The sequence below is a fragment of the Puma concolor genome, chromosome C1 (genome assembly GCF_028749965.1).
Source record: "Puma concolor isolate L17-30 chromosome C1, mPumCon1.1.hap2, whole genome shotgun sequence".
In the NCBI taxonomy this organism is placed as follows: Eukaryota; Metazoa; Chordata; class Mammalia; order Carnivora; family Felidae; genus Puma; species Puma concolor.
In genome coordinates this window covers 149,275,152-149,290,466 of record NC_141674.1, presented here as the reverse complement: position 1 = coordinate 149,290,466, position 15,315 = coordinate 149,275,152, and the positions used below count along the sequence as shown (strand labels likewise).

Genomic DNA, 15,315 nt, shown 5'->3' with positions numbered 1-15,315 from the left:
GTTTTATGTGGTATTAGCAAAGGTTCTAGGATACGCTAAGATTTTGCAAAAACTTAGGCTAGATAAGGGGGTCTGGAATGATTTTTCTTTTCATCTTTGTTTTTCTGGGGCCAGAGAGACAATGTCATCTGTGGTCCCTACTCTGTTCTTATCTTGTGTCACTTCTCAGTAGCACTTAACAGCTGCCATCTTCTATTCCTTTATAAGCCCCTGGGACCCTTCACTTCTTTGGTTTTCCTCCCATCTTGCTGCCTTTCCTTCTTAGTCTTTTCAGCCAGGGGGACCCCCTGGAGTGCCCAGGACTACTTTGGTCCCTTCTTGATCTTTCCATTCTCATGGGTGGTCTCCCTCTGCCCCTTGGCTTTAATACAACCCGTGGATCCATGCATGACTCCCAAATGTCTATCGTTAGGCTGACCCCTCTTTAAAACTCTGGGCTCCTTTATCCAACTGCTTTCCTGATATTACCACATGGATAGCTAAATAGACAACTCAAAATGGACATGGCCAAAGCTTTCAACTGTTCACCCCTCTACCCTTTCTTCTTCCTGTGTTGCCAATTTATCCAGCCAAAGATTGAGGTATTATCCTTATCTACTCCCTTTCCCCACCCCTCTATTCAATCCATTAGCAAATTCTGTCAGCTCTCCCTCCACAAAAATACCCCCTATCTCCTACCTCTCTCCAGCACCTGGTGTAGGCCACTGTCATCATCTGCCTGGATCTCTGCAACAGCCTTGGCCTCCAGTCTCTACTGTTGCCCTTGTTTAGTCTTCATGCTGAAGCCAGGATCCAGTCCCATCACTCCCATGATTAAAGCCCTCTGTCAGTTTCCCAAGGCACTTGGAATGAAGTGCAAAGTCTTTCCTCTGACTTCAAAAATCCTGCATAATCTATGGTACTACTCTGTGCCTTGCCCATTAAGCTCCAGCAGTAAGCCCATTCTTGCCCCAGAGCCTTCATACTACATGTTCTCTTCACTTAAAATATGTGTCCTGACCCCACTCCACTCTCAGATGAGCAGCTCCTGGTGGTATTTCAATGTAGGCTTTAATTTCACCTCCTATGAGGGGCCACCCGACCATCAGAATCATCTCCCAATAAATCCTACATTACCATGGCATTCATTGTTATTTTCTTGATTGTTTTCCTCAATAGAATATGGTTCTGTTGAGCAGGGTCCTGTCTGTCTTATTCATCACTCATTTCACAGAGAGGGCATGCACCAAATGTTTATAGTCCTGAACCTGAGGGAGCCTGACTGGTATGTCCTGCCTCTGGGAAGCCTGACAGGCTGGCTGAGGAGTGATCACATTCTCCCCAGATGCAGGGGCAGGGAGAGCATGAGGTGCTCCTTGCACAGATCATCAGTAGGGGATACAAATTGCCGTTTGATGCACACATCTGATTTAGGGAGCTAGCCTGCTTCCCAGGATCCTGACTCTTGTCATCCACCCACAGCAAGGGGGTTGACAGTCACTTGTCACAACAGTGGAAGGCTTCAGAGCAGCAGTCTAGGCTCCCTCTCCATCTTTCAAGCTCTGTTATAGCCTTACATTGGATGTATGGCTTAAATGTTAGCGCTATGTGTCAGATACTTCACTAAGCACTTTATATGGAGCTGATTCTTCACAAGTGTGAGATGGTGTTATTTTCCCTATTCTAAAGATGAGGAAGCTGAAGCTCAGAGTGGGGCAAGAAGCCACTCTGCCCAAGGCTCCTGCTTCAACTTCCCAGAGCACTGTAAGCCTGGGACACTGGGTAGAAACTGAGCTGATGAGTGTTAATGGCAAATAATAAGCACTACTGTCCATAAAGGGGCCTTTATGAATTTCACATGCTAAAGATAATGACTTAAAATAGTATTTGGGCTCATTTTCATTTATTTATAAAACTCAAACCCAATGATTATTTAAACCACACACCTTTTTGCACCTTTTAAAAGCAGAAAGGTTTTAACCATCACATTTTGAATTTAAACAAAAACCAGGCTGTAAACACATTAGCCGTCAGGATGTGATAACCAGAAAAATGCTGTTAAAGTGGAAAACACAGGAATTTTGGCAGTAATTCCGGACTGAAAGGGCCCTTTTTACTAATCCACAGAAGGGTCATTTATCAGATAATGTCTTTCAGGCCGCTAGTCTGTGCTCATGGTGTTTAACTCACAGGATAAGAGTCCAGTGGTCATTTACCTACATGGTAAACGTTAATAAAATGAAGTAAATCCTCTTAAAATCAATTTAACCGTAACACATGCTCTTTAATCAAAGAATTGGAAAGAAGAAATAAAGAACTTACCTCAGGCAACCTGTTGTATTACGCAGAACGAGTGACGTCTGAAATTTAATTTTATGATCATCATCAAAAGAAGAGTTATTCCATCCAGAATGTGGAACGATCACAGTGTTTGTTAAGGTCGAGAGAGCATCTCGAATGATTGTCATCTTTACAGCATCACATGAAGATAAATTCCAAAGAACTCCTTAAAAATGAGATTTAAAAAATCCAATTATCAATTAGAGATCCTGCAGGTTTAGGAATAAACAAATAAACATCAAATGTGAACTCGTTCTGTTCCAAATCTAATCTATGGCCTGAATTTGCAATCAGGCAGGGGTGGACCTCTACTAACTGCTGAGTGAACATATGTGAGCTCCTGGCAGCCCATCACAAAGCCGTAGCAGTCCATCTCTTAAGTTTTAGAGCCGACGTATCTATCAGACAAGATGACTGCGGCTTCTGCAGGGTAAATTAGAGCTACTCTTTGTGTGGGGGGGCACAATCCAATCAAGGGGCACAAACATACAAACATAACACATCTGTGGGTGTCGTAAAGCTGTCATTCACTGCATCATCCCTTACATTCAATGCTCTGTGTGGCAAAACCATTTTTAGACTTCAGTACATGGAAAAAAATTCTTTCTCAAAAGACTGACATGTTTCTCTACATCATGCTTCCTCTTCCTACTGGGAAGCTCAAGCTTTTTTTTTAATTCTTTTTTTTTTTTTTTTATGTTTTTATTTTATTTTTGGGAGAGAGAGTGAGAGCGGGGGAGGAGCAGAGAGAGGGAGACACAGAATCCGAAGCAGGCTCCAGGCTCTGAGTTGTCGGCACAGAGCCTGACACGGGGCTCAAACTCGTGAGCTGCAAGATCATGACCTGAGCCAAAGTCTGACGCCCAACTGACTGAGCCACCCAGGTGCCCCGAAGCTCAAGATTAAATATGCTTGCAGTAACATATATAGAGGGTGGTTACATCTGTTTCACCTCCACATTCAGATAAGGTTTAAACGTTTTTATTTCCACGTTAAGACTTTTACTGCCATGTGCAAGTTACTGCCATTCCTTTTTTGGATCTAGGCGAGACTGACACTACATTACGTCACTCCTACTATAATTCATATCAGGACTGAACAACAGACTTAAATGCAGCTTATGAGAGTATTATTTAAATTGTAAGCCTATTAGAGTGTCTTTATTTCTGTATCAACTATGAGGTGGGTTATTGTTACAGTACATATATTTTCTAATAATTATTCTATAAGATATCAGAGCAAATTCAAGATTATACCTACTCTATGACCCTTTCACATCAGTGCATTTTCCTAAGTCAGAGAAAAGTAGGTAGAGGAGAGGAGGGGCAGCTGGCACTGAGGTCCTGACGTCCCTCAGAGCCCTGCACTCCTGATGCATTGTTGACAAGATGCTCAAAAGCCCATACAACAGTGCTTTTAGAATTATCGACCAAAAAAAAAAAAAAAATGCTTCAGGCCCTGTGAAGGGGAAGGAATTGGCAAAATCTGCCCATTTCCATGGGAGCGTGTCAGGCTTGTGAACATGACTGATCAAGGGTGTTGGAAGAACTGCTGCCTCCAGTGCATGGTAACCGCGGATTGTCTGCTCAGCCTTCTCAGGGCCTGGAGAAATGGTGGGGACCTTTATAAAAGAGGGAGGTGTGACAGTGCTGACGGGACCTTTTCCTTTTAGAAGATGGAGAAGTATAGACAAAGGGCTTGGAGTGAAGATAGTAAACTGATATTCTGACTCTAAGCCGAGAGAGGACCACCCCTTCCCTGCAGGTCTGCCCTGACCTACCCACACTGTTGAGGGAATGGTTGGTAATGGAGGCTGATGCTTGGGCTCTGGCTGGGAAAGCCGTCTGCTCTGCCCTGTGCCTGGTTCCTTTCCTCTTTCACTTGGCTTTGACTTCTGAACCTGGCTGGATGGGTTTCCTTTGTCCCCCAAGGACTTTTACCCTTTCTCTGCTTACTCTTTGGGGTGGGATGGCTCACCATTAGCAAAGGAGTTCAGGCTCAGCAGTGGTTCATCTAGTTAGGCCCCAAATGGGAGGCGAATTTAGACAGTTTGGAATCAGGAAAGTAAAGACACTGCTTTGTCTCTGAAAGCTTGTTGTGTCCACCATTACAGGCCTTTGCTTATATAATACATGGCACACAATAGATAGGTTCTAGTAAAGAGTGTAGCATACACTGTGGGTGCTTATGAAATGAACTTAAATTCGTTAGGCAGAGTTATTTCTCCATGGATTCTGATAAAACTGGCCATGTTTCTATATAAAATGGCTTCAATCCAGGGAGGTTTTAATCTTAGGGAGGTTGTGTTACCTGTTTTCTGGAGGTTTCACTGGACTCTCTCAGGGGCAGCCATGTGAGGTGTGGGGGGAGAATTGGCAGCAGGCTGCCAGATCCCCACCCCGATTCACCCAGAGTGGCTCCATACTTATCTGTCCTCAATAGTGGGCTGCACTGTGTGTTTCTGTTTGAAAAAAGGGGTTCATGTTAAAAGACATTTGAAAAGCACTGTTTCAGGGGAAAGGTATCAGAGGACTGATGACCATGGGTGGGACCTGGGAGCTAACAAGTAAAAATGAGTCCTTGGAGATAGCAGAAGGGAGACAAGATGGAAGAAAGAGAGGGTTGAAGCATAGAAGGGTGGGCGATAAAGGCTGCCACGAACGGGGCTTTAACATTTCCTGCTAATGAGGACAGCCATACTCCACCCAGGATACTGCCGGGGCCTGCTGGGGCGTGAGGCAGCCGCAGGGCAGCATACGACCCAGATACTGTTGGGTGGGAAGGGTCATTTCCTAACCTCCCCTGACAATTTTATAACATGTTTTCAAATTCCTCACTCCACAGAATTCAACCATGGGGGAGAGTGGCATCTTCTAATACGCTATGTTGTACTTCATGGAATAAATGTATTCTAATAAAGTTAACTGTAAGGCAAGGCTTATGGAAAGGAAAGCTCGTTACATTATAGGCTATAGGTATAAAATTACATATATAGCTACAGAAAACGAAACAGTGTGAGTCACAGACTCACATGTGAAAACATGACTAAGAGGAGTGGTTCTTTACCATGATGGATCTAGGAGTTGATGCCTAGAATTTCTCTGATCACTAGCAGCAAATCTTGTTTTTCATGGTTCCTGCCTCCACTTCTGGCTCCTGCTAAGACCTACTTCTGTTAAGAGGCTATTTCCTAGATTTATGGATTTCCTTGATTTTCTGTGCAGGTAGAATTTTGTCCTGCTCTTTCTTTTATCAGGCATTTAGAATGATCAGTGGAGTTATATGTCATTCTACAGTTTACTACTAGCCCTTATCTACATGGGATTGAACAGCATAAATGTGCATAGGTCAATACAAACAATAGTAACATGACCATTTACTGTGATTTTACTCTGTGCCAGGCATTGTGTGCTTTACATATAGTAACTTAAAGAGTCAAGCTGCACAAAATGAATTAAATTCCCATTTAATTATTTTGTAGGACTGAAATTCTACATGTTGATTTTTTTAAAGGATGAGTATTTGTATTTCTAAATTTAATTTTAATTTCATCAGGCAAATACAAGAGGAACAAATACTCCACCATCATCCATTCTTTTACATGTCTTGTTACACATAAGCAGGGCACATAATGGGTGCTCAAAAATAGTTGTTAATGGATCCAGTTTAATAGCATGTATTTATTTTTGGATTTCCCTTTTATTTCCTGTCTGTCAGACTTAGTTCACAATTACCTCCCTTTCATGCCTTCTCTTAAGCTGAGTATTCAGGAGTGTCTTTAAGGTTTATAACTATGGGGAGAGGGTCAGAACAATGTTTTGTACCTGTAAGGGAATTTGCTAGTGTAGTTTTGTTTACCTTTCATATGAAAGCCAAAAGAGATGGCTGTTGAAACCATCTTAGCTCTGAGGATGGGAGAGTCCCATTTCTGTTATACCTCTAGAAACAGAAGAGTTAAATTAACGTGCCAGAATCCCAACCCCTCAAAACTGCAAAATAGAAAAGCTCAGGGTTGCCCAATTATAAAATGTTAAAGTGTTTAAAAGTATGTAACCCTTCTGTAGACCAGGTGACAAGGCTATCTTTTGGTTAACTGAGATGACTTACTCATCATAAAACCAGTCTACTACAAGCTTTCTCTAACCTCAAAAAATGTCCAAAATTATTCTTGACCAGAAAAAAGGAAAGATTCTATTTTTCCTAAGTTTGTGGCCTTCAGAGAACCCACACCAAGGCAGCTTTATCATCCTGCACTGAATTATATTATCCCTCTAATCTTGCACCTCTCCAGGTAACACAAAGAGCTACATCACTGGGTGTGGATTTAAACTAGCCACTTTGAATATCAAAGCAAGTCTCAAGACAGGGATTTTTTTCTTCCCCACCATCTATTTCCAAAGTAAGGTTATGGAAAAACTAAACAATCAGTTCCAATCAACCAATATTGGATGAAGAAGGTTCAATTACACTTAAAAGCCTTAGCTATGGAATGATTAATTTGGCTTATCCAATCAAAGTAAAAAGCACCATTCTTGAGACCAGCTAATAATATCTGTGTGTACTCCACCTCACCAAAGTAGTAATAAAACAATGTTCTCCCCACTTAGTCTGTCTAAGGCTTCATTTAATGGGTCAGGAAGAATGCTGCTAGAGCAGTAAGTAATGAATAGAAAATACACCAACTCCCAGATGTAGCAAGACTGTTGAGAAAAGAGAGAGCTATAGGATTAGCATTCTCCATTAACATAATAAACCTCCAACTCCTGAGGTCCTAATGAGAAATTTGCTTCAAAAAAATTTAGCAGCATACTCCTGGTTTCTAAAGGGAAAGTTAAAAATAAACTATAATTTGGTTTAGGAAACTTGAGTTTTTTTTTATTAATTTAAAGCAATTAGCTATTTGTTGTGAGAACTAAGAATATACACATACAAACTAATTTAGAAAATATCAGAGAATTTCATGCATACTGTTGTAGAAACAGCTGCTTATTCTCTACCACAGGAAAAAGCACACACAATTATGAGTAACCAATAATTGCAAGGAAATACTGCCATGAGAGATGAAAGTTCATTTTCCCCACAAAGAATGAATAAAGTAATTAAAATATTATTTCCCATAAATCCTACGCTGCAGAATTTTGAAAGAGCTCACACTTAAAACTAACTTTATAGCTATTCAAACAACCAACTGATAATCTGATTTTACTGATTAATTAAAATAATGGCACTATTTGAAAAACGTATTTCTTAACTGGCATTAAACACCAACCAAACAACGTTATTTCTCTGGTAGCATAAATATATAACAGCTTGCACAATTGTTTTCCTTTCTAATTTGGAAGAAATCTAAAATCACTAATTTTTATATGGCATTCAGTTTTTTCAGTTTCCTAATTTATAAACCCCTCCCACATATATTTGTGGACATTGCAAAAAGAAACATAAAGCAGCCCAAAGAACTAGCGCACTTCAAACAGTACCACTGGGCATGCTCCTGCATTTTCTTCCACAACCTAGCCTTATTCTTGGTGTCTGTTGTCGATGTCATGTCAGTCCTGCTCTTTCACAAGATGTCTTTCACAAGAGGTAAAAAGAACTGCCCAAGCCTTCGGGAGGCCGGGGGGGGGGGGGGGGGAGGAGGGGGGGGGTTTATATGAGAGGACAGATGAGGCACTGTTGTACCCGCACAGAGAGGCATCATGACTGGTTTCTATGCTTCAGTTCTGATATTTGCCTTTGTTCGCCCCTAGCAATTCTGCGTCTGTGTGCTCTTTGGAATAGGCTGGTGTGGGGATACCCACCCTGCAAGCATTCTTGATAAGTGGGGACAGAAATATTAGGCTAATAGTGAAAATACAGAAAATCAAAGTTTCAGACTGCATACGAAGGTCACAGTGTGTGTGCATCTCGCAAACTCAGTCTGTGGATAACAAGGCAGGAATGTGGGCTTCTGAATCTAGGGCCACTGCCTGCTCCTGCACATGCCTCCGATATTATTCCCCTAGACAGTCTTTGGCTGAAATACTCACGATCTAGCAAATACACCTCTCCACTTCTTCTCATCGCAGCTGCCCCCGAAGCTCTCCCCTAACACCTGTTAGGGTTTCTACAAAGCTCTAAGGTTTTCTCTTGGGAAGAGAGAAATGTTGTGACTCTATGGCTACTACATCTAGTCACACTATGGCCTCCTACGTCCCTGTCCATTAAAGCTATACAGCTCATGCCTTTCAGATGCATGTTACTTATACCCAAGCATGGTATAGATATGTGCTGTCCAACAGAGTAGCTATTGGCCATATGTGGCTGTTGAGCACTTGAAATGTGGCTAGTCCAAACTGAGATCTGCCAAAAGTATTAAGATATACAGTGGAGTATGAAAACTTGGCATGAAAAAAATGAATACAAAACATCTCAATTTTTATATTGCTTATAAATTGAAGTCATTTTATAGTTTAAGTTTATTTATTTTGAGAGAGAGCGTGCAAACCAGGAAGTGGCAGAGAGAGAGAGGGAGAGAGAATCCAAAGCAGGCTCTGCACTGACAGTGCAGAGCCCAATACAAGACTCGAACCCATGAACCATGAGATCATGACCTGAGCCAAAATCAAGAGTCAGATGCTTAACCGACTAAGCCACCCAGGCACCCCTGAAATGATTATTTTAGAAGAGTTGGGTTAAAATAAACTGCCCTGTTAACATAAATAAGACCTGTTCCTGTATCCTATTTAATGTGTCTACTAGGAAGTTCAGAATTACATGTGTCCTACATTATACATGTATTGGAAAGTGCTGGTAGAGACCCGGAGGCGAGTCCTCTGCTCTCAGAGGCCTTGCCACAAATGGTCACAGCACGAGGCAGCCATCACAAAGCATCCAAGAGTAGGAAGAGTGCCGAGCACAGCTCGCATGTTGTCTGCACTATGCACTCCACATCCATCCTCATACAAACACCAAGCAGCAGGTATTGTGTTTACACTGGGGAAGCTGGTGCCAGGTGAGGTGATTTGTCTGGGGCCACAGAGCTGGAAAGAAACAGGTGGATCTCACTCCAGAACCCAGTCACTCCTGACACCATGCTACTTCTCCCTGGATGTTTTTCTGTCTGGTAGGATTGAGGACCACGGCATCCAGGGTGGAGTATGAAGGGCAGAAGCCAGGGAGAAGCAGGCTGGGGCTGGGGAAACCCAGCTTGGGAGGAGCAGGAGTAGAAGAGCCTCGAGGCTTGGGCTGGCCTGGAAGGGGAGGGCAGGGGCTGCAGATGAAGACTTGCCAAAGGGGGGAAGTGTGGAAGGCAGGGACAGGTGTGATCCCAGGGATGAGGGGGAGGTTGATGGACCAGAAGGGGCACAGCCTATGTCCCAGGAAGCACTGTAGGGGGAATGTGATGAGGACCTGAAGGAGTGAGGAGACGGGAAGGCACAGAAGAAGGGCGGGTGCTTGTGATGAGAATCTGGAGCCTGATGCAAGGGGAGGGTAGCATCCAAGCTGAGCCCTGGTTCGGCATGTGTGTGAGGATCTGGAGGTGTAACAGGAATGAGGAAATCCAGGGGCAGTGGGAAGAGAGAAATACAGTGAAAAATGTCCACCATTTGTGGCTTCAGGTAAATCACTCAAGTTTTCCACCAGGACTGGAATGCTGTGAACAAATTATGAAACTGAAATGGAACTGAAATAATGGGAAAGCAATTATTATGAGTGGGACAGAAGGTACTGTCTTTAATCCTAGAAAAGCCTTTTTCCTCCCTCTGGATAAATGCTGAGGAAACGACAGTCATGGTGGTTTATAGTCGCTCCCAGGGTCCCTCAGATGCTACTGCCTCAGCAGGGGTTGCTGAACCGTGTGCAGGGACTCCCAGAGCAGACGAACGCGCAGTCCCGGGCCAGACTGAAAGGCGTGGCTCATGGCTTCCTTCTTCCTACCCTACCGCCAGCCTTGGGCCTGCTTGCTGCCCTCCTTGCTGGCTGGCACAGCTGGCTACTAAGGTGGTGGACGAGTCCAGTGGCCTGGAGGGCTGGGTCGCACAGGAGGCCTGGCCCGGCCAGCTGGGTGGGCCTTACTTTGCTTGCCTGGTTGTTCCCCTCGATTTTCTGCACACAGCTAACACATACTCCATGTCAGACATGGAAGAGCTCCCTCACGCCCAGCTGTAGGCATGGTGGTCACCACCGCTGGTTTCAGCAGCAGTAGTGAGAGGGTGCTTAAGTGGTGTGGGAGAAGGAGACTTCCCTGGAGGGGCAGTGTGGAGTTGATGATGGCCTGGGCCAGCCACCGAGGCTACATATTCAATTTGAAGAGGATTGCTCCTGCTGTTTAAATTCTTTCCCTGCCGAACGGCACGAGCGATAGATCTTTAAAGTCTTTAAAGACCATAAGGGTTAGCCTGCGTTTCTGTGATTTTTCAGGTACAAAGGTGGTGGATCACAGCATCTTTGAAAAGATCTATCAATTTCTAGAGATCCGTTTACAGACTCACATTTACATTTCAACATATTCTTTATTTCAGGTAATTTTCCAACTTCATGGGTAGGCTGAGAGGATTAATTACATAATGTAGTCACAGAGTCCTCTGTACCCTGGAAAAGCATTTCCGCTGAAAATAAATCAGCTTAAAATTCAGAAATGCTGACTGAGAATTGCCCGTAAGGGATGTAAAAGATGGTTCTTTTTGTCAGGGGGAGTTTGTAAAAGTGAACAGGTCGCACAAAGGAAAAATATACCCAAGAGAATCACAGGGATGCAGAGGTGGCAGGGAGGGCAGTCATGTGGCCACCCTGGTTGTTCTTCAGGGTACTTCAGCCTCTGGCACAGAATTAGGTCACTTACACTATCCTAGAGATTTGCCTGAGAAAAAGTCACTGAAGTGATGTGTTCCACGTCTGGCTTTGATGGGTTCCAGCAATGTGCTTTTCCATGTGCACTAAATCTTCAACCTCGTCATCTGGTACCAGCAGAAGAAGCTTACAGACAAAAGTACCTCCAGTCCTCAGCCATAAGAGTTCTATAGACTCAGAAACTGCAAGGTACTCAGGGGACCTGGGCTGGGTTCTCTTGGGCATTTTTTTTTTAGATTTCTATCATATGCCCTCATCTTTCTCAAATATACTGGTTCTCCAATATACTGAACACATGTGTCACTATGGGGTCTCTTTTGTACTGAGAAATTCTACTCTAACAGCTGACCACCTGAGTTCTGTAGGGACCTCTGAGGCTCCCCGTTTGATTGCTTCATTTTGCTTGATATTTAAGAAGCCTACATATAAGGGGCACCTGGATGGCTCAACTGGCTAAGCGTCCGACTTCAGCTCAGGTCATGATCTCATGGTTCATGGGTTTGAGCCCTGCATCCAGCTTTGTGCTGACAGCTCAGAGCCTAGAGCCTAGAGCCTAGAGCCTGGAGCCTGCTTCGGATTCTGTACCTTTCTCTGTTCCTCCACAGCTCATGCTGTCTCTCTCTTGAAATAAAAACATTAAAAAAAAAAAAAAAAAAAAAAAAAAAAAAAAGAAGCCTACGCATAAAAGAAGATCATATTCATCTTATTAGTTGAATCTTTTCATACTCGAACTATAAATCCTGAAATAGTTATAAGACAAAAATCACGTTTCATGTTTTCTAAGCAACCTAACACTTTATGATTATACCTTATCGGTAGTTTGATGTGACTGTGCTAGTGGCCAAGTTCAAACATATTTCTCTGTACTCGCAGATAAAATTCAGAGAATAAATTCAGAGTTTTTTGTTTTTTTGTTTTTTGTTTTTCCTTTTTTGGTGGTAATTTGAAAGAGTAAGGGAAAATGGGCAGGTGCACCCCCAAGTTGTGCACCTGCTCAGCACTTTTCAGTGGCCTGGGGGCAGGGGGCAGAGGCAGAAGAGGAAGGAAGAGCTGCATGCCAGGAACACAACCAGGACTCAGTCTCTCTGGATCCCTGTTTCTCATCTACAATATGGGGGAAAGAATAGATTTCTTTAAGTCCCTTTCCAGTTCAAAGTTGTGACTCTGAATTAGGAGTTGTCCCATCTGTAATACACCGTTTTGTCTTGTTACCTATTAAACTTTTTTGTCATGTTATTCATTACCAATTTTTATGGTTTGAAATGTTCAGTGAATAAGAAAGCAAATGATTCTGTTGCTCCTGTTTTATAAAGTGGGCCAAGTGTAAGGATCCCACTGACTTTGGCTGAGAACTGGGAGGAGATGTTGCTAGATTTGTGGAAACTACCCATGCAGCTCCTGATGGCTCTAGCGGTCCACAAAAAGCAGGATAGAAAGTAATAGGCCAACTCCTCTCTGGACCAAAGAACAAACGACTGTTTTGAAGGCATAATAATTAGACCAAGGGGACATATTTAGTAAATTATTTCATTCTGTAATGGCACTTAACATTCCAAATGGCTGAATGCATGTCCACTAAGCCCCAGCTCTTTATAGAACATCCTACTGTTTCCTAAACTTTAGCTTGGCCTATCCACCCTTCCTTAGTGCAGGACTATCATTTCCTTATAAATTTATTACCTAATTAGAAATATGGTGCTAATGATCAGTAAGGGAATGAACCTAATTTCTGCATAGTGTCTGAAATCCACTGCTAGCATCCAAAAATTTTTAAAATAAACAGTGTGGAAATATTGTACTTAGCCATATGGATGAATAATCACTTGCTAAATTGGAAAGAATGTGAATATAGCAGTCATTTAAACAAAGGCTATTATTATTCAAGAACAAGGGCTACTTTGTGGTATTTAACACCAGTGTTAACAGGGATAATAGAAATGTGGTAGTTTTAGGACATCTGGTACATTTAAAAAAAAAAAAAAAAAGGTAGGTCTCCGAATTCTGTGAAATATCAATTTCTATAGTTTTTAAAAAATGATGCTTTCAGAATGCTCAATAACTCAAAACTTATATTTCCTGGCTTAGAAACACTATTTAATTATCTTGAGCAAATGAGTTCAACATATCTTTTCTAGTGACAAGATGTTCCCACTTTCCACCCATAGCATGTGGCCTAGAAGACATTCATTTTATTACCCAACCAGGAACAACCATATTTCATGCGGCTCTCAAGTTGAAGCACAATAAAGGCAAAAAGTATCTTTGTAATAAAAAAAACCTCACCCTGAGCACCAGATAGATCAGCAATTACTAAAAGAAAAACTCATTAGGTTTCAACCTGGAAAATATTCAACAAAATGAAGAAAACACAAGAATCCTGTTACATATTAGAGGACCATTTTAATTAACAATGACAGCCATACTGTCTTGAGAAAACACACCTGGCAAAAAGTAGTTTTCCCTTTTTTCCCTGCAAGATGTGGCCCAAAATGCAGGTGCTGGGCAATTATTATATTCAAAGCAGAGGAGAGGCATCTTTTTAAAACAAGAGCTAAAATTTCTTCATTTACGTACATTAAAATGCCAAACTGAAACAAAGGGGACTAGAAAAAAAAAGTAAGTCTTCGGATTAATAACTAGGTTGAATTGCTTACATTAAGAATATCAAAATACTTAGTTTTCAAGGGGATAGTAATTTCTTCCAATAATACAATATTTTGAACACAGCAGTTCATTGTGCTTTGACATTTCATGATCTTAAGCCGACGATAATCTCCACTGAGGAGCTCCGACGCCATCCCTGCAAAGGGTAAGTACTGCACTAGGCTAGCCAGGGCCAGAGTACCTCGTGGAGACATTGGAAGAACACGGAAATTTAGAAGGATAATGTTCTGTTTTCAAAGAGGATTTTACAGGAGATGGGCAGCTCATAGGGAATGCTGAGTGATGTGGTCACATAGCACGCAGCTGCCCATGTTTGGAGCAGACACGCCTTAATGAGAATGGTTCAGCCTGAGGCACACTTTCCTGGTTAGGAGAGTCCAGGAGGCTGGATTTAGGGGCGACTGGTCTTCTCCTATGGGGCTATTCTTAGGCCAAATGAACTCCCGAGGGCGTACCTTGCTTGCTTTCTCAAGCCATACTTAATGTTTTCTTGTTGCTCTCTGGATAACTCTGTGCTCAGTCTTAACCCCACAAAGCAGTGAGCTCCCCGTCCCTATGGGTCCGAGTACATCAGGGGTGGCTATGTTGTGTGGAAACTGTACGGGGAATTCAGGCACTGGATAGCTGATGGGACAAAATTTATTTTGAGGTCTCCTCCAACCCTGTGATCGGTTTAAAGATGGTTTATGAGTGTTGACTCAAGGAAGAGTTACTGAAGGAGCTCAAGGAAGTCTTGATATTGTCAGGCATTAAAACACACCAGGGATTAGTTATTCTTAAAAAGTTACTGAACATCATTTAGAGGTGGTACCACTAAATTCTGGAACCGAAAAATATGAACGTATAATTTTTCTTGTCTTCATAAATCTTGGTCTACAAATACGTGCATACATGCAACACACACACATAACTGTGCTAGATTTATATTATGACTTTGTAGTTTCAAATTAGCTGGATAATGGTTATATACAAATCAAACTCAGGTTGACATTCAGCATTCTGAAGCTGGAAATTCACTTTTGAAGTCCTCTGATCCAACTCCTTTATATATGTCAACTGAATGAAGTGTTCACACACTGACCACTCCCATTCCAAAGCAAAGACTACTTTTGAAGAGAACATTTCATAAGCAATTGGTTCATAAATCAGTATAAATTATTGGGAGTAAAAATATAGAGTTATTAATTTTTCCTCCCCTACAAATGTAGACAAAAAATACTTCTTAAAGCCTAAAAGTTACTGGCAGTTGTTTAAAAAAAAAAAAAAAAAAAAAAAAAAGAGGTTGTTGCTAGTTTTACATTGGAAGCAATACGATCTACTGGAGAAACAGCCTTTTTGAATTAATAAACACTCATATCCTCCTTTCAAGGCTAGGACCCATGTCTTAAAACATCTTGCATTCTCAGCAACTAGTACTGCACTCACAAAGAGAGAGTGAAATATGGAGGGAAGCATCTAAATTAGCACTTACATCTGGAGTACGCACCAGGCAAATTAGTA

General features: G+C 42.1%; 1 protein-coding gene across 14 annotated transcripts in view; it reads right to left on the bottom strand.

Annotated features, from left to right (window-relative positions):
• Positions 1 to 15,315, bottom strand: part of PKP4 (plakophilin 4) — a 240,575-nt gene that overhangs the window by 21,533 nt on the left and 203,727 nt on the right. For all 14 annotated transcript variants that reach the window (XM_086718648.1, XM_086718654.1, XM_086718651.1 and 11 more), the window contains one exon: positions 2,302 to 2,485. In XM_086718648.1, coding sequence (XP_086574774.1) covers positions 2,302 to 2,485 — 184 coding nt within the window. The remainder of the gene's footprint in view (positions 1 to 2,301; positions 2,486 to 15,315) is intronic.